Genomic DNA, 20,269 nt, shown 5'->3' on the forward strand with positions numbered 1-20,269 from the left:
TGCTAATATTTTCAGTGTTTTTTGGCTGTTTTTGATTTAGCATTTAATGCTCTAATTCTGTTTTTTACCATCCAGAATGCATCTATATGCTTCTCACTTGTGTTTCAACTTGTGTTTCAATTATGTTTGAACAAAGCCTTAATTTCTATTTTGAACTTATGACAAAGATTCTATTGTCAAAATCCATTACCAATGCTATAGAGACTACTAAATAAGGAATTTTCAAAGAAATATTAAGCCTTATAATAGGTGTGACTCCTGTGGTCAGACTATAATCAGCTACTTTTAATAATAATAAAAGTGCTGTTACAGAGAGCAGTAACACTCATTATGTTTTCTCACTTTGCAACATATGGAGGCATAACAACTGTATCCAAAGAGGGGAAAATACCACATACAAACACATTTATCTGTTGTTTTGATTATGTAATTTGTTACAGTATTGTATTTTTTTTGTATGATAATTTTTTTCACCACTAGAATAATCCCAGATAGTTGTTTTAATTTTTATAACATTGAAAGAAATCATGTAGGGACTAAATAAAGTTTAGAATTACAGTTTTAAAAAATGAGTCACATACATATTGACTAGGAATTAAAGCACAGCCATATCAATAATAAAGAACAATGCTATCCAGAATAAAAATCAAGTAGCAACTGATAGGTTTCTCTTGTAGTGGTTTTTCCCTTTGAGTTATTAACGTCTCATGAAATTGTGTCTTATTCATTATAAATGCTTACTCTGTTTAGGGCTATATAGTATAAATAACATGTGCTGGTGTTTAATAAAGTGTATAACTTTCTGACAAATTTGGTATATGGTATATAGTTTTTTAAAATAAGTTTATACAATGAAAAATAGACTGTATTCTGAATGTGTGCATATCAAAATTCCAGCCTTAAAAAGTTATTAAAATGATTTAAATATACAAATACTGTACTTCATTTTTGTAGAACTTTTCACCCATGATCCTTTTTTTTTTTCTCTTAAAGATCAGTGGATAAGTCAGTTATAGTGTATGATACTGTAAGTACTTCACATCTTGTGTGATCTTTGTAAATTACATTTGCTTGTTAGGCTGCTGAATTTCAAGTTGAGTTAGGCAGGATAAGGAAAATGTGTATATATATTTTTTTGTTTAGGGTGCCTTAAAAGATAATATGTACATTTCAGAAATGCTAAAATAGTTATGTAAGTAAGGTATTGGTTCTGGGTCAAGCCCTGAAATATTTCAATAATGGTTTTAAGATAGATATTTTCTGATAAAAGTAAATACCAATTTAAAGAGCACCAGTATCCAAAAAATCACTTTAAATCAATTATTCTTAAACTCTTACACCAGGATTTCATAACAACAAAGGATTATTTACTGGAGGGTAAGACTATACTTCTAGGTATCATTTCTAATAGTTTGTTACTGTATATTGGAGGGTTTTGGTAGGGCATAGCTGAAAGCTGAAAGTGACCCACTGCTTTAGAGTTGCAGCTGGATTTAGAGACTAGTATAAGGAAGAGTAGGTTATAATGGATTTGGAGAAATGGGACTTTTTGTTAGATGCATGTTACTAAAGACCGGGTGGAAGAAAATGAATGTTTAATATACTGTGAAAATATTCTCTGAGAGAAATCAGTGTTACGTGGACCCTTACAGTGGTTGAATTTAGGTTGTGGCTATGCCAGCAAATGAAATAGAGATGTGAATCATCAAAGTGAGTGTGTGGCAAGTAAGGAAGCTAATAAGCTAGTCCTGCTCATGGAAGTTCCAATCACTGAGAGTTCTGGCAGGAAATGGGAAAGAGTACTCAAATGTGAAATAGATCCTTACTGTTTCTCAGGAAGCTTTCATGAAAAGTTTCACAGAAACAGCTAAAACATTAAATTTCCTCCATAAAATATGTATATAAATACATCTAGATACTGGATTGTCAGCTAAGTGCACTCAGAATTGAAGTGATTAATTTCTACTCACTGGTCTGCAGTGGGTACAAGTCAAATGCCCTAACAAAAATACAAATTATTTCATGGTTACTGTTAGTTAAGACAAATCAGCCAGGACTATATTAACCTAAAAATTTTAGCAGACAGCACTAGTAATAATTGAGAAAGAATAAAATAAGTACTTGATGATATTAGTTATAAATGCTATTATCTATTCATTGGATAAGTTTCAGCTTATATTAATGACTCAATATTATTGGAATACATAGAATATATAAACCATTCAGGTCAAGCAAGACTTTGTTAGTAACTTGATTCTTGCCTGAGTAAATATAAAGCTGTTTGTTCTGTTATTTTTTCAGAATACTGAGAATATACTTCACACCCTGACTCAGCACACCAGGTCTGAACTTAACCTTGATTTGTATTAATGTAATTAAAAAATTGGTCTAAGGATATTTAATAGTTGTTTTTATTAACTAGGTATGTCACAACTTGTGCCTTTGCACCCAATATCCTTTTACTTGCTACTGGTTCAATGGACAAAACAGTGAACATCTGGCAATTTGACACGGAAACACTTTGCCAAGGTTAGTAAGGATATCATGTTAACAACATCACCACCATTCACCATTAAAATCAGAAACTCAGTAATTTTTTGACAAATTATTCATGTTGCTTTTTTCAATATAAAGCATATATCCAAAGTTAATATAACTTGAAAGTAATTTTAGAGAACCCAGTGTTAAAGTTAACCCAGTCGTCTGTGTTAAAACTATTGGTAAATGCTTTTGGGTGCACACTCGGTTACATCATACCTCCCATAGTTTTGTAAGCTCTTTATTTACACTCTGTACTGATTTTTCAGATATTAATAAATATAGCCTAGGACAAAGTAGAAATGATTGTTTTATCCCAGTGGTTTCATTTTTAGTTTGATTAAGCAGCATTGACACAATTTCGAAGTTTTATTTTTATCACTGTCAAAATTAGCTAACTAGTGGTGCTGATATGCAGATGACAGATAAAATATAATACTTCTGCCAATGCCAGTTTTATATAATGATGAACTTTTTCTGGAGTGAAAAAAGCTCCAAAAGAGTAGCATTTAATTAAATAATGCTTTAATTATATGTAGTGTTTGACTTAAAAAAAATTTTTTTTGAAGATGTTAAAGTAGAAAACACAGATTTAAGAACATTTTGTTTACTTTTTAGTACAAAGTGAGAATCCTTATGTTGGGCTTCCCAGGTGGCGCTGGGGTAAAGAACCCACCTGCCAGTGCAGGAGACTTAAAGAGATGTGGGTTCAATCCCTGGGTCTGGAAGGTCCCCTGGAGGAGGGCATGGCAACTCACTCCAGTATTCTTGCCCAGAGAGTCCCTTGGACAGAGGAGCCTGGAGGGCTACAGTCCATAGGGTCACAAAGAATTGGACATGACTGAAGCCATTTAGTACACATGCAGGAGAATCTTTTTAAAGGATATACTTTTGCTTATTATTTCACTTATCTTTTTGTTTATGAGTATTCTTTTGTTTTTTAAGCAAAGATCCCAGATCAACCAAAGCAATTTACTGAAAATTGGTCAGAGGATGATGTCTCAAACTGGCTTTGTGCCGAAGGTTTAGAAGACCTCGTTGATATTTTCAAAATGAATAACATTGATGGAAGAGAACTATTGAATCTTACAAAAGAAAGTCTAGCTGATGATTTGAAAATAGGTAAGACTAGTGAAAGAAAGTCTTAAAAACAACTTTTAATAATTTACTATGAGATTGGTTTTAATTGCATTAATGATTTCCTCTTAGTATTCTTATTCTAGCACATTAGTTATTCTGGAATATGCTTTTGTATAAAGGAGAGTATGTTTTTAGTAGATTATAGAAAAGAGATGTTACATACTATTTTTTAGGTAATTAAAGCCACCATGTAACTAATTTTTAAAACATGTTTTTTAAGTTGCAATATAATGCACCCTTTTACAAGTATACAGTAGTGTAATAAGTGACTCTTAGTATACTATTCACCGATTTGTACAGCCATCACAACTGTCTTAATTCCATAACAATTTTACCACTTCAGAAAGAAACCCCATGCCCATTAGCAGTCATTCCTATTTCCTTTCTCTCTAGCTCCCAGCAACCACTAATCTACTTTTTGTCTTCTAAGGATTTGCCTGTTCTTGACATTTCATATAATGTCAAGGTCTTCTGTGCCTGGCCTCTTTGCTTAGCATGCTCTCAAAGATTCATAAATGTTGTCGTATATATTAGTACTTCATTTTTATAGCTGAATATTTCATTATATGAGTTATCACCTTTTACTCATCCATTCATCAGTTGATTGAATTTAGATTGTTCTCATTTTTAAGGTTTTTTAAATTATGCTACTTTGAACATTCATGTACAAGTTTTATGTGGGCATCTATTTTCCGTTTTCTTGGATGTTACTGATTTATATCCACAGAACTTAACCAGAAGAAGACGTAGTCTTTTGTAATTGGGGGCTGGGAGTGAGTGTTATTAAATTTCTTTGCTTAGAAAGAAAAGACCCTTACCAGCTAAACCCTTGGTGTGTGTAACGGGCAATATTTGACTATATATGCTTTAACTCTGAAAAAGCATCTGACTCTTAAGATGACAAATTAAATAGGCCATCAGCTCCTGTACTCTGTTCCCTATTCCTCCCCTAGTCCTGGAAATGTTGTGTATTTGAGAATTGATGTAGTCTAGATACAAATAGCATCAAAAATATAAAACTTGTTCAAGTGGAATTGGTGGGTCTTATGGTAGCTCTATGCTTGCATTTGAAGAACTGTCAAGATTGTTTTCTAAAGCAACTGGGCTTTTTTTTTTTTTAAGTAATCTCTTTCTTTAAAAAATTTATTTTTGGCTGTACTAGGTCTTTATTGGCTGCACACAGGCTTTCCTAGCTGCACTGAGCAGGGACTACTCTTTAGTTGCAGTGCACGCGCTTCTCATCGCAGTGGCTTCTCCTGTTGCAGAGGATGGGCTCTAGGGTACTCAGGCTTCAGTAGTTGTGGCACATGGGCTTAGTTGCCTTGTGGCATGTGGGGTATTCCCAGACCAGCAATGAAGCCGTGTCCCCTGCATTGGTAGGCAGATTCTTAACTACCGGACCACCAAGGAAGCCCCTCACTGTGGTTTTGATGGGCGTTTTTCTGATGTCTAGTGATGTTGCACAGTTTTCCATGTGCCTGTTACCCATTTATATATCAGATTGGAGATTATTGTCATGTTTTCAGATCTTCTTAATTTGTTTCAAAAGTGCTTTGTAATTTTCAGTGTATAAGTCATTTTTTTAAACTGTGTAATTCAGTGCTTTTTCATATAGTCATAGAATTGTATAAATTGTATACCCACTATATAATTTCAGAACATTTTTGTCTTCCCCACCCCATTCATTTCTCATTCTAGCCTTTTGGCAACCACTAATCTATCTCTTGTAGAAATAAGATTCATCTATTTTGGACATTTTTTTGTAAGTGAAACTAAACGACGTGGCCTTTTGTATCTGGTTTCTTTTATTTAACCTCAGGGTTTTTGTATGTACAAGTACTTCATTCCTTTTTATGGCTGAATAATATCCCATTGTATGGCTGAAACACATTTTGTTTGTTCATGCATCAGTTGATGGACATTTGGGTTGTTTCTACTTTTTGGCTATTATCAATAATGTTGCTATGAATATGTATGTATGAGATTTTGTGTATCTTTTTATTTGCCTTGGGTATATGATTAAAAGAATTTTTTTTTACTGTTCACTATTTTGAGGAACTGCCAGACTGTTTTCCAAAGCAGCTGTACTATTTTACATTCCCACAAGCAATGTATGAGGTTTCCAATTTCTTCACCTCTTTGTCAACACTGTTTTCTAGCTATCTTCTTGATTATAGGTGTTCGATAGATGTGAAGTGGTATTTCATTGTGGTTTTGATTTGCATTTACCTAATGATATGGAGCATAGTTTCAAGTGCTTATTGGTTATATATCTTCTTTGAACTTTCCCCCTTTAAAATTGGTTTCTCTGTTTGTTGTTGAATTGTAAGAGTTGTTCATGTGTTTTGAATACTACATCCTTATCAAAAACAGTTTGAAGTCTTAGTGTTGTGCTCTAATAGTGTCCCCCGACATTATTATCAGTATGCCATAGTAAAATCTTAAAATTAATAAGCATAGGAAATAGGATGTCCATAGGGAATTTATTGTTAATGAAGAGTCAAATAACAAAAAAGTGTTGCTATAGAAAACCATTTTAAAATATAGGTGTATACGTTCATTACACAGTAATTACAGTATGTGTACCTATTTAAATGTCTTGGAAGTTTTTTAAAAAGTTAACAGAATGATGACTTTGTGAAAATACTTAGAATCAGATGGTTTTGTACTCAGACAATACTGTGAAAGTTGTTTTTGTATCTCTAGTAACTTATTTCCTTTATAATTTGTAATTTACTCTTTCTTCCTGAAAATTCTGGTGAATTTTGAATCTTATCATTCCTTTCTCACAGTAAAATTTAACAATACGTTATCACAGAGAAGCACATGACAATATAAAATAATAATTTTAGATTTCAACAAAGAATGTTGCAAAAAATAAGAGCATAGTAAAAACAATAGGAATAGAATTCTGTTCTGTGATAGCCGGATAAATAAAGTATAAGAAACTCTTACAGGATTCAGTCAGTGGCCTGAAATAATTTTTGAAAAGGTGAGTCTTGGACTTAGTAGTTATGATAATTTTGAATTTCAATTAAGTAAGTTTTGTAACTATCAGGCTCAAGCTAAAATTGAAATGTAATTTAATTTCTGTGGTCTAAAAGCTGAGGAAGACCATTATTGTAAATGGAAACAAATGTTGCATACTCTCTAGTAAGTAAGGAATTGGCTTTGCATTTCCGTTTAAGATTTGGAAAGTTAGTGAATTAAAGAAATTGCAGAATAAATTAGTAAGTAAATAGATTAAATTTTTTCTGCATCATTCTAAAGTACTTTAGTTTTTGCAAAATTAGAAAGGATTAAGGGGCTAACATTAATCTTCTACAAGTGCTACTTTAAGCTACAGTGAATTTCTGTTAGTCTTGAGCTTTAAGAAAAAAGCAGACTCATCCTCAAAACAGTTAATTGGAGTAATAGAGAATCGAAATTGAGTCTAGAAAAAAGTGATTTAAGAGGCCAATTGAGCATGCGATAATGAATTTTACTCTTGTAATGCATAACTATTTTACTTGCATTTACTTTTGTGGTACAACTGTTAAAGCAGTTCCTACTTGAATGTGAATAAATATGAATTTGTTCAACATTCATCATACATAAGATGGAGAAGGAAATGACAACCCACTCTAGTATTCTTGCCTAGAGATCCTGTGGACAGAGGAGCCTGGTGGGCTGCTGTCCATAGGGTCGCACAGAGTCGGACACGACTGAAGTGACTTAGCAGTAGCAGCATCATACAAAGAAAGTTAATTTTGCAGTAAAGTGTATTGATTGGGGTGTTAGGAAACAAAGTGATATTATCTTTTATGTCTGACACTTAAAAATTATTTTTAAGGAGTCAAGCAGTCTGTCACACGGAGAAGGCAATGGCACCCCACTCTAGTACTCTTGCCTAGAAAATCCCATGGATGGAGGAGCCTGGTAGGCTGCAATCCATGGGGTCGCTAAGAGTCGGACACAACTGAGCGACTTCACTTTCACTTTTCACTTTCATGCATTGGAGAAGGAAATGGCAACCCACTCCAATGTTCTTGCCTGGAGAATCCCAGGGACGGGGGAGCCTGGTGGGCTGCCGTCTATGGGGTCGCACAGAGTCGGACACAACTGAAGTGACGTAGCATAGTCTGTCACATCTTTTTTCAGTGAACCTTTTGTAAATGTACAGTAAAGGAACTTTCTGTAGATTTGAGTATCTGTTGGAATCTGTCGCTTTTATCCTAGAGTAATAGTTCTTTTCTGGGATTGTGTTAATAAAAATAGAGACAGTTTTAGGTAGAAAATAACTCCCTATATGTATTACTACATTTGCATCAAGAATGTCCAGAAAGGGATTACTGATATAAGAGATCCTTGATACTAAGAGAGATATGTCTTAAGACATTTGTGAATCCATGAATTTGTGAACTCTACTAAAGCCTTTAATATTGCAACCAAAAAGCATAAAGTATGAAAGATGAAGAGCAAGAAAGTCTGAGATCTGATACTAGGCAAGCAGTAAGTCCATTGACTAGCCACGTGACTTTCACTGCAGTGTGGCCTCTGTTTATACCTCGGCCTCCAGGATATTGTAAATCGCGACCCATCTTGGAGTGTGGAATTGCTGTGGATGATATAATGGTAAAAGCATGAAATGACAGATGACAAGGAACTGTTGTATATTGTGTCAGTTCTTAGCCTTATATTCAACTAATTATCAATCATAGATTCTTAATTGGGAATGACGTTTTTCCAAGAGGTCCCCCTTCCTTTTGCTCTTGTCTTTCCAAGAAACCATGAAATCACGTGAGACATTTTTATCATTTTTTATTTAAAAATTATAATATCAAATTATTTTGTCAAATGCTTTTTAAGACCTTATGCACGAACTTTCTTAACGCCCTCAGATTTTGGAAGTTTCATGTTTCAATTCCTGGTAATACTTCCTCATGTAGATTTTCTCTCGGTGCCTAACTGCGTATACTGTTAAGTAATAAAACTTACCATTTTTTTCTGTATATACAACTTATGTGACATTGACCTTTTAAATGTGTGGGCCTGTGTACTCACAGGCTTTTGGAGTGGACATACCCTTCCAGGTCAGCAACTGCTCTTAAATTGACCTCCCCACTTTGCAGTGAGTACTTGTGGGGCATTTTGAAGTCTCTTTTTTTCAGGCCTATCAATGTCCTGTTGCTTCCCCACTGATATCAATTACAGATCTTACGGATGTTGGTGGATTATCTTCTCCCACTTATTAATATGTTGTGGAGCTCATGAAGATACTTTGCTACCTTGTTTTGTTGTAAAGGCCCGTGGAATTTGATTTTGCTATCTAGTCGCGTTGCTTTTCATGAAGGGATTCAGAGAAATATAAAAATTACATCGCTCCTATCATCATCTTTTCCAAATCCTTTAAAAAAATCCTTGTGTTCCTTTTTGTGTCTTGTTTTCTCTTGATCATTCTAGTCAGAATTTGTTTAATAAAATTTATTTTTAAATAATGAAGAATTCAATGTTTTTTCTCCAAGAGACCAGCTGTTGATCCTCTTCTGTCTCAGGGCAGTACAGAGGTGACTCTGTGACCAGCCTCATGGGCTGTGATGGTTGGTTAGCTCCAGGCAGTAGCACTTTCCTGTTACTCTGCCTCCAGCTAGTGCTGGCGTTGCTGCTTTGGCGATGATATTTACAGGACAAAGTTGGGGGGAAAGATGGCTACAAGTAGAAAGGTGTTTCTTCCATTTGTGTATACAAATCTCTGCTTTAAACTATGTCCCATCCTTTACTCTGGAACTCAGTTACTTCTGTTTTCTTGAGGGTTTTTAGAATTTTGTATCTTTAATGATTGTCTCTTGGCACCATCAATTCAATTATGCAGCATTTCCAGCATTGGGAAGGGGTGGAGAAGCGGGACAGAGTTTGATGGCCTATTTAACTTGTCATCTACTAAGAACCAGATGCCTTTTCAGAGTTATAGCAAATATAGTGAAATATTGCCCATTAACTCACACTGAGGGTTTGCTAGCCCTCACCTGATAAGGGTCTTTTCTTTCTGAGCAATTAAGTTTAATAACACTGACTTTCAACCCCCTATCACAAAAGGATGTGTTTTCCCTCTGGCTAAGTTCTGTGGATATGATTTGGTAACTGCTAGTAAATGAGGGCATTTTTAAACAACATTAAAATTGGGCAGGATAACACACAATTTAACCTTTTATAGTACATTTTGAAATAGGGTTTCTACACACTCTATTAGGATTCCCTGATAGCTCAGTTGGTAAAGAATCTGCCTGCAATGCAGGAGACCCCGGGTCGATTCCTAGTTGGGGAAGATTTGCTGGAGAAAGGGATAGGCTACCTGCTCCAGTATTCTTGGGCTTCCCTTCTAGCTCAGCTGGTAAAGAATCCGCTTGCAGTGCGGGAGACCTGGGTTTGATCCCTGGGTTGGGAAAATCCCCTGGAGGAGAGCTACCCACACCAGTATTCTGTAGTATACTGTACTACATAGGAGAATTTTGTGCTATATAGTCCATGGCGTCACAAAGAGTCGGACACGACTGAGCAACTTTCACTTCACTTCACACTGTCTACTAATAAGCATTCTACATAATAGCACACATGTGTATTATTTTTGACAGGAAAAAATATATATGTTTTTTAGAATATTAAATACCTCTATATTCTTATTACATGTAATATCCCTTTAAATGAGATGATCACTAATTATAAATGTGTTGTGATTTTTTTTTAAAAAATTATTTAAAAAATCTTCAGTTTGGTTTCAGTGAATTCCATAGGAAGGACGTCCCTTAAGATGCAGGCAGTTGCGGGGTTGACTTCCCACACTTTCATAGATAACAGTCAGTGAATCCAAATAGATGTAAACAGTTTGTTACTCATGGGACAGCAAGCAGCATGAGCTTCATGCTCAGATTGGTTCCCCTCTGCCACTAAGTCTTGTGAAGGCAATCTGTGATAGTGTCATAGCTGAGGAACCCTGAATTTATGATCCCCCCCAATATGATAAGGGGACTCCTAGCAAAGTAGTCCGGAGAAGGCAATGGCACCCCACTCCAGTACTCCTGCCTGGAAAATCCCGTGGACGGAGGAGCCTGGTGGGCTGCAGTCCATGGGGTCTCGAAGAGCTGGACATGACTGAGCGACTTCACTTTCACTTTTCACGTTCATGCATTGGAGAAGGAAATGGCAACCCACTCCAGTGTTCTTGCCTGGAGACTCCCAGGGACGGGGGAGCCTGGTGGGCTGCCTTCTCTGGGGTCGCACAGAGTCGGACACGACTGAAGCGACTTAGCAGCAGCAGCAGCAAAGTAGTCCAAGAGGAAGACGTTATCTTTGTAGGTCTTAGAACACAAACCTGCCCTTTGACTAGGAGGGAGACATTAGCTTCCAAGGAAGTTTGCAGACATCCTTGAAAAGATTGCCAGATAAAAGATGTTGTAAAAGTGTGTTTAAACACTATATGGAGAATTACCTTCCAATCAGCAAGTTGATGTGGCTTTTTATGAAAACTATGAGGCATTCTGAAACGTAGTTCTTTTTCTACCCATTTACCCACCACCCCCACCCAGAAAAAACCTCAGCCTAAAATAGAACTGTCAGCTGATAAAAATACAAACAACTAAATAACACTGCTCTTCCTAAACTTAACTATATTTATCTTCCTGAAACTAAAAATTAATTCTTGAAATGAGATAAAAGTTAAACTATAGGTGAATGAAGCTTACATGTACAGTTTTGGACAAACAGATGAGTTTTACTTGATACTGTGCTTTGTATCAGTTCACTTCAGTCGCTCAGTTGTGTCCGACTCTTTGCAACCCCAAGGACTGCAGCATGCCAGGCCTTCCTGTCCATTGCCAACTCCTGGAGTTTACTCAGACTTATGTCCATCAAGTCAGTGATGCCATCCAACCATCTCATCTTCTGTCGTCCCTTTCTCCTCCTGCCTTCAATCTTTCCCAACATCAGGGTCTTGATTTCAGATGAGTCAGTTCTTTGCATCAGGTGGCCAGAGTTACGGAGTTTCAGTTTTAGCATCAGTCCTTCCAATGAATATTCAGGACTGGTTTCCTTTAGGATAGACTGGTTGGATCTCCTTGCTGTCCAAGGGACTCCCAAGAGTTTTCTCCAACACCACAGTTCAAAAGCATCAATTCTTCACTGCTCAGCCTTCTTTATGGCCCAGCTCTCACATCCATACATGACTACTGGAAAAACCAAAGCTTTGACTAGACAGACCTTTGTTGGCAAAGTAATGTCTCTGCTTTTTAATATGCTGTCTAGGTTGGCCATAACTTTTCTTCCAAGGAGTAAGCGTCTTTTAATTTCATGGCTGCAGTCACCATCTGCGGCGATTTTGGAGCCCAAAAAAATAGTCAATCGCTGTTTCCAGTTTCCCCATCTATTTGCCATGAAGTGATGGGACCAGATGCCATGATCTTAGTTTTCTGAATGTTGAGCTTTAAGCCAGCTTTTTCACTCTCCTCTTTCACCTTCATCAAGAGGCTCTTTAGTTCTTCTTCACTTTCTGCCATAAGGGTGGTGTCATCTGCATATCTGAGGTTATTGATATTTCTCCCAGCAGTCTTGATTCCAGCTGGTGCTTCATCCAGACCAGTGTTTCTCATGATGTATTTTGCATATAAGTTAAATAAACAGGGTGACAATATACAGCCTTGACGTACTCCTTTTCCTATTTAGAACCAATCTCTTGTTCCATGTCCAGTTCTAACTGTTGCTTCCTGACCTGCATACAGATTTCTCAAGAGGCAGGTCAGGTGGTCTGGTATTCCCATTGTATATGAATTAGCAGATAATAAACCAAGTTTCATAAGGTTTAAAAATATAAGATGGAATTTTTATATTAAACTGAAAATCTTTATAAATGATTTTTAGGAGACTTTGTTCTCTAAATTAACATATAATAGGCTTTTCTAATTTTGTGTAGTATATTAGTGTTTGGGTAATCTGAAATTCTTGAGCTTTCAGAATCTAAAGTTACTTAGAATAATCTTTCTATTGATGAATTGTTTTAATCACACTTTATTCTGTACTACAAAGATTCATTAAAGAATTTGTAAAGAAAAGGTTCCATGTGGTAAAACAGTATTTCTGAAGATTTTTGGTTATAGTAGATAAAATTTTACTCTGCTGAAGACTTGCATGAAGCTTATAGATAGTTCTCCAGCCCTAACAGAATTTTCTAATTTCTTTTCAGAATCTCTAGGGCTGCGTAGTAAAGTTCTAAGGAAAATTGAAGAACTGAGGACAAAGGTGAAAACCCTTTCTTCTGAAATTCCTGATGAATTTATATGTCCAATAACTAGGGAGCTTATGAAAGATCCTATCATCGCATCAGGTATGTGTGATGCTATTCTAAGTTTCAGGGTGTATTATGTCCTAAGTGAGTAGATAGTGTGGACCACAGAAGTTTGTTTAAATGTGGAAAATTTTCAAAATTATCATTACATTTCTCACAAGTAGTGAGACAAGTAGTTGTTTTATTCTTTTTAAAAATTCCTTAGATCTGAGGTGAACTGTTGAACACTGTGTATTTCTTTTTTTTAAATTGGAGTGTAATTGCTTTACAATGTTGTATTAGTTTCTGCTGTACAACAAAGTGAATCAGTTATATGTATACATATTACATATATCCCCTCCCTCTGAACCTCCCTTCACCACTCTCCAATCCTACCCTCTAGGTCATCACAGGTGCCAAGTTGAGCTCCCTGTGCTATACAGCAGCTTCCCGATAGTGTGCGTGTGTGTGTGTGTGTCAATCCTGATCTCTCAGTTCATCCCGCTCTCCCCTTCCTCGCACTGTGTCCGCATGTCCATTCTCTTAATCTACGTCTCTTTTCCTGCCCTGCAAAATAGTTCATCTGTAGCATTTTTTCCTGGATTCCACATGTACACATTAATATACGATACTTGTTTTTCTCTTTTTGACTTACTTCACTCTGTACAACAGACTCTAGGTCCATCTGCTTCTCTGCAAATGACCCAATTTCATTCATTTTTCTGGCTGAATAATATTCCTCTGTGTGTGTGTGTGTATACACACACACATACCGTAACTTCTTTATCCACTCGTGTCATTGGACATTCAGGTTGCTTCCACATCCTGGATGTTGTAAATAGTGGTGTAGTTAATGTCTTTTTTTTTTCCACTTTTTTTTATAAAAACAGTCACCTAACATAAAATTTACGATCTTTTTTTTTTTTTTAGTTCTACCAGTTTATTGCTACCAACCCGTGATCCTCCACCCTCATGCACACATGCTCAGTCATGTAACCCCTTGGACTGCAGCCTGCCAGGCTCTTCTGTCCATGGACTTTTCCAGGCAAGAATACTGGAGTGGGTTGCCATTTCCTTCTCCAAAATTTACGATCTTAATCATATTTAAGGATACAGTTCGGTAGTGTTAAGTATATTCACATTATTGTGAAACAGAAATAGATTGCCAACACTTTTCATCTTATAAAACTGAAACTCTGTGCCCATGTAAACAACTTCCCTTTTCCCTCTCTCTCCAGCCTCTGGTCAGAGAAGGCAATGGCAACCCAATCCAGTACTCTTGCCTGGCAAATCCCATGGATGGAGGCGCCTGGTAGGCTGCGGTCCATGGGGTTGCTAGGAGTCAGACACAACTGATTGACTTCACTTTCACTTTTCACTTTCCCACATTGGAGAAGGAAATGGCAACCCACTCCAGTGTTCTTGCCTAGAGAATCCCAGGGACGGGGGAGCCCGGTGGGCTGCCGTCTCTGGGGTCGCACAGAGTCAGACACGACTGAAGCGAGTTAGCAGCAGCAGCAACCAGCCTCTGGTAACTACCGTTCTACTTTCTGATTCTATGAATTTGACTACTTTAGAGAACTCAGATAAAGTTGAATCATACATTTATCTTTTTGTGACTGGCTTAACATAATAACTTCAAATTTTATCCATGTTGTGGGATTTCCTTTTTGAAGACTAAATAATATTCATGGTGTGTGTATACCACATTTTGTTTATTCGTTTATCCACTGATGGAGATTAGGGTTGCTTTCACTTCCTGGCTATGTGAATAGTGCTGTTTTGAATATGAGTGTGCAGATGTCTCTGAGACCCTGCATTCATTTCTTTTGGATATATGCCAAGAAGTGAAATGGCTATATCATACAGTAGTTGTGTTTGTGATTTTTTTTTTGAGGAACCTCTGTTATGTTTTCCATACAAGTTACACCCTTTTACAATTTTACAATCTCACCAAACTCCCCACAAGAGTTCAGATTTCTCCATATCCTTATCAACACTTGTTATTTTCTGTTGTTTTGATTGTGAATATTTGTATTCACAGTGTCTCCTTGTGGTTTTTATTTGAATTTCTTAAATGGTTAAAGATGTTAAATATCTTGTCACATGTTTAATGGCATTGGTATATCATTTTTGGAGAAATGTCTTTCCAGTTCTTTTGGACATTTTTTAAATGGGTTATTTGATTTTTTTATTGTTGACTTGTAGCAGTTCTTTGCATATTCTGGATATTAATCCCTTATCAGGTATATGATTTATAGAAGTTTACTTCTATTTCATAGGTTGTCTTTTTTTTTCAGTTTATTTTATTGGAGTATAATTGCTTTACAATGTTGTGTTCGTTTCTGCTGTACAACAAAGTGAGTCAGCTATATGTTTACATATATCAGCTCCCTCCCGAACCTCCCCTCCCGTCTCTCTAGGTCATCTTTCCCTATGCTCCCTATAACTTCTCACTAGCTATCTGTTTTACACGTGGTAGTGTATATATGTCAACGCTGCTTTCCCAATTTGTCTCACCCTCCGCTCCCCGCCATGTCGACATATCCATTGTTTCCATCTAGGTCTCTGTTCATCTATGTATACTGTTCCTAGATTTCGTATATATGCATTAATGTATAATATTTTCCTTTCTGACTTATTTCACTCTATATGGCATACTCTAGGTCCATGTGTATCTCTACAAATGACCCAATTTCATTCATTTTTATAGCTGAGTAATATTCATTGTGTGTGTGTGTGTGTGTATATATATATCACATATTTATCAATTCACATGACAATGAACATTTAGATTGCTTCCGTCCCCTGGTTATCATAAATAGTCCTACAGTGAACATTGGGGTACATAAGTCTTTTTGAATTATGATTTTCTCAGGGTATATGTGCAGTAGTGGGGTTATTGAGTCATATGGTAGTTATATTTTCAGTTTTTTAAGAAACCTCCAAACTGTTTTCCATAGTGGCTGTATCAATTTACATTTCCACCAACAGTGCAAGAGGGTTCCCTTTTATCCACATCCTCTTCAGCATTTATTGTTTGTAGATTTTATGATGATGACCATTCTGACCAGTGATAAATCATTGTAGTTTTGATCTGCATTTCCCTAATAACTAGTGATGCTGAGCATCTTTTCCTGGGTTTATTGGCCATCTAATTGATTTCTCCATCAAATCTGAATGAGAGTATTGCTGGATAGAATATTTTGATTGTAGGTTCTTCCCTTTCATCACTTTAAATATATCATGCCATTCCCTTCTGGCTTGTAGAGTTTTTGTTGAGAAATCAGCTGATAGCCTGTTGGGAGTTCCCTTGTATGTTATTTGTAATTTTTCCCCTATGTTGTTTTTAATATTTTATCTTTGTCTTTAATTTTTGTCAGTTTGATTACTTTGTGTCTCGGTATGTTCCTCCTTGGGTTTTTTCTGCCTGGGATTCTCTGTGCTCCTGGACTTGGTTGACTATTTCCCTTCCACTGTTTGGGAATTTTTCAGCTATCTCATCAAATATTATCTCAGGTCCTTCCTCCCTCTCTCTTCCTTCTGCCTCAGTTACTCTATTACTGAATCCTTCTAGTGTATTATTCATCTCTGTTTGTTTGTTCTTTAGTTTTTCTAGGTTTTGATAAACATTTCTTGTATCTTCTCCATTGTTTTCCCGAGATCCTGGATCATCTTCACTATCATTATTCAAAATTCTTTTTCTGGAAGGTTACCTATCTCTACTTCATTTAATTGAAGCCAGGAAGGTTGATTCTTCCAGCTCTATTTTTCTTTCTCAAGATTGCTTTGGCTAATTGGCGTCTTTTTGTTTCCATACAAATATTTTAAATTTTTGTACTGGTTCTGTGAGAAATGCCCTTGGTAATGTGATGAGGATTGCATTAAATCTGCAGATTGTTTAGGGTAGTCTAGTCATTTTTTCAATATTGATTCTTTCAATCCAAGAACATATTATATCTCTCTGTGTCATCTTTGATTTCTTTCATCAGTGTCTTACAGCTTTCTGCATACAGGCTTTTGTCTCCATAGGTAGGTTTATTCCGAGGTATTTTATACTCTTTGTTGCAGTGGTAAGTGGGATTGTTTCCTTAATTTCTCTTTCTTATTTTTTGGTAGTTAGTTTATAGGAATTCAAGGGATTTCTGTGTATTGATTTTGTATCTTGTGACTTTACTACATTCACTGAATAGCTCTAGTAATTTTCAGATGTTATCTTCAGGGTTTTCTATGTATAGTATCGTGTTGTCTGCAGACAGTGACAGTTTTACTTCTTTTTCAATCTGGATTCCTCTCATTTCTTTTTCTTCTCTGATTGATATGACTAGGACTTCCAAACTAAATTGAATAATAATGGTGAGAATGCACACCCTTGTCTTATTAGACCTTAGAGGAAGTACTTTCAGTTTTTCACCATTGAGAATATTTGTTGTTGGTCTGTTTTATATGGCCTTTATTGTGTTGAGGTAGGTTCCTTTCATACCAATTTTCTGAAGAGTTTTTTCCATAAATAGGTGATGAAGTCTGTCAGAAGCTTCTTCTGCATTCTTTGAGATTATCATATGATTTTTATCTTTCAATTTGGTAATGTGGTATATCACATTGATTTGTGTATATTGAAGAATCCACGCATCCTTGGGATAAACTTAACTTGATCATAGTGTATGATCCTTTTTATGTGTTATTGGATTCTGTTTGCTAGTATTTTTTGAGGATTTTTGTGTCTGTGTTCATCACTGTTATTAGTCTGTAATTTTCTTTTTGATATCTTTGTTTAATTTTGGTATCAGGGGATGGTGGCCTCATAGAATGAGTTTGGGAGTATTCCTCCCTCTGCAGTTTTTTGGAAGTGTTTGAGAAGAATAGGTGCTAACTGGTCTCTAAAAATTTGATAGAACTCACCTATGACGCCATCTGGTCCTGAACTTTTGTTTGTTGGAGGGTTTTTAATTATGGTTTCAATGTTATGACTTGAGATTAGTCCATTGATATTTTCTGTTTCTTCATGCTTCAGTCTTGGTGGGTTGTACCTTTCTCAGAATTTGTCCATTTCTTCTGGGTTGTCCATATTATTTGCATGCAGTTGCTTGTAGTAGTCTCTTAATAATCCTTTGTATTTCTATAGTGTCAGTTGTAACTTCTCCTTTTTCATATTTAATATTATTGATTTGAATCTTCTTCCTTTTTTTCTTGATGAGTTTGGCTAAAGGTATAAACCTTTAATCTTCTCAAAAAATCAGCTTTAGTTTTCTTGGTCTTTACTGTTGTTTTCTTCATTTCTGTTTCATTTATTTCTTCTCTGATCTAACTGGAGTTTTTCAGGTCTTCTTTCTCTAGTTGTTTTACGTGTAACATTAGGTTGTTTATAGTAGATTTTTCTTGTTTCTTGAGGTGATAATTGGTTGTGTTTATGTTGTCATTTGTTGCTATTTTTTAAAATTTCCTCTTGAATTTCTTCTCCGAATTTTTGAGTATTTAGTACTAAACAAACGTGTTTGTGTTTTTTGTAGTTTTTTTTTTCCCCCCTGTAATTGATTTCCAGTCTCATACTGTTGTGGTAAAAAAAGATGCTTGATATAATTCCAATTTTCTTAAGTTTACTGAGGCTTCATTTATAACCCAAGATGTGATCTATCCTGGAGAATGTTCCATGTGCACTTGAGAAGAAAGTGTATTCTGCTGGTTTTGGATGGAATGTCCTATGTATATCAGTATGTCTAGCTGATGTAATGTTTCATTTAAGGCTTGTTTTTCCTTATTAATTTTCTATCTGGATGATCTGTCCATTGGTGAAAGTGGAGTGTTAAAAAGTACCCCACTATTACTGGGTTACTGTTAATTTCCCCTTTTATGGCTGTTAACATTTGCTTTTTGTTTTGAGCTGCTCCTGTGTTGGGTGCATAATATTTAAAATTGTTTTATTTTCTTCTTGGATTGATCCCTTGATCATTATGCAGTGTCCTTCCTTCTTCTGGTAGTCTTTAAAGTCTGTTTTTTTCTGATATGAGTATGCTACTCTAGCTTTATTTTGATTTCCATTTGCATATAATATCTGTTTCCATTGCCTCACTTCCAATCTGTATGTGTCCCTAGATCTGAAGTGGGTCACTTGTAGACAGCATATATAAGGGTCTTGTTTTTGTATCCATTCAACCATTTTGTATCTTTTGGTGGGAGCATGTAATCCAGATCCATTTATGGTAATGATTGATATGTATGTTCCTATTACCATTTTCTTAATTATTTTGGGTTTTTGTAGGTCTTTTTCTTATTTTGCGCATAGAGAAGTTCATTTGGCATTTGCTTTAAAGCTGGTTGATCATACTGAATTCTCTTAGCTTTTGTTTGTCTGTAAAACTTTTGATTTCTCTGTTCCGTTCTGGGTAGAGTATTCTTTTTTCTTTTTTTTATTATTTTATTTTATTTTTAACTTTACAATATTGTATTGGTTTTGCCATATATCAACATGAATCCGCCACAGGTATACACGTGTTCTTTGTCGGCCTTGCCTTTCATCACTTTACGTATACCCTCGCAGAGTATTCTGGCCTACAGTTTCTGGTGAAAAATCAGCTGATAACCTTATGGGGATTCTCTTGCATGTTGTTTGTTGCTTTTTCCTTGCTGCTTTTAATATTTTTTCTTTGAATGTAATTTTTGTTAGTTTGATTACTATGTCTCTGTGTGTTTCTCCTTGGGTTTATCCTGTGTGGGAAACTGTGCTTCCTGCACTTGAGTGACTATTTCCTTTCCCATGTTAGCTAAGTTTTTGACTATAATCTTTCAAATATTTTCTCAGACCCTTTATCTTTCTCTTTTTCTTCTGAGACCCCTATGAAACAAATGTTGGTGCATTTAATGTTGTCCCAGAGGTCTCTGAGACTGTCCTCGTTTCATTCTTTTCCTTTATTCTGCCCCTCAGTAGTTATTACCATCATTCTATCTTCCGGCTCACTCACTTGTTCTGCTTCAGTTATTCTGTTGATTTGTCTGGCATATTTTTCATTTCAGTTATTGTGTTGTTCATCACTGTCTGTGTGTCCTTTAGTTCTTCTAGGTCCTTGTTAAACATTTCTTCTGTTTTCTTGATCCATGCCCCCATTCTGTTTCTGAGATTTTGGATCATCTTTACTGTCAGTACTCTGAATTCCTTTTCAGGTAGGTTGGCTATTTCCTCTTCATTAATTTGGTCTTTGGTTATTGCTCCTTCATCTGTACCATATTTTTGGATGTCTCTTTTTTTTTTGATCAGGGTGTGGTCTATATTTCTGTCTTGCTCATTGTTTGGCCTAAGGCATC

General features: G+C 35.8%; 1 protein-coding gene across 5 annotated transcripts in view; it reads left to right on the forward strand.

Moving 5' to 3' along the window:
* WDSUB1 (WD repeat, sterile alpha motif and U-box domain containing 1) overlaps positions 1-20,269 on the forward strand; it is a 68,656-nt gene that overhangs the window by 28,428 nt on the left and 19,959 nt on the right. For all 5 annotated transcript variants that reach the window (XR_003030728.2, XM_002685348.6, XM_024980483.2 and 2 more), the window contains 5 exons: positions 994-1,027; positions 2,302-2,342; positions 2,423-2,529; positions 3,484-3,660; positions 12,890-13,030. Coding sequence is in view for 4 of the 5 variants with exons in the window: in XM_002685348.6 (XP_002685394.1) it covers positions 994-1,027; positions 2,302-2,342; positions 2,423-2,529; positions 3,484-3,660; positions 12,890-13,030 (500 nt within the window). In the remaining variant the exon portion in view is untranslated. The remainder of the gene's footprint in view (positions 1-993; positions 1,028-2,301; positions 2,343-2,422; positions 2,530-3,483; positions 3,661-12,889; positions 13,031-20,269) is intronic.

This window comes from Bos taurus, chromosome 2 (assembly GCF_002263795.3).
Source record: "Bos taurus isolate L1 Dominette 01449 registration number 42190680 breed Hereford chromosome 2, ARS-UCD2.0, whole genome shotgun sequence".
NCBI classification, from domain to species: Eukaryota; Metazoa; Chordata; class Mammalia; order Artiodactyla; family Bovidae; genus Bos; species Bos taurus.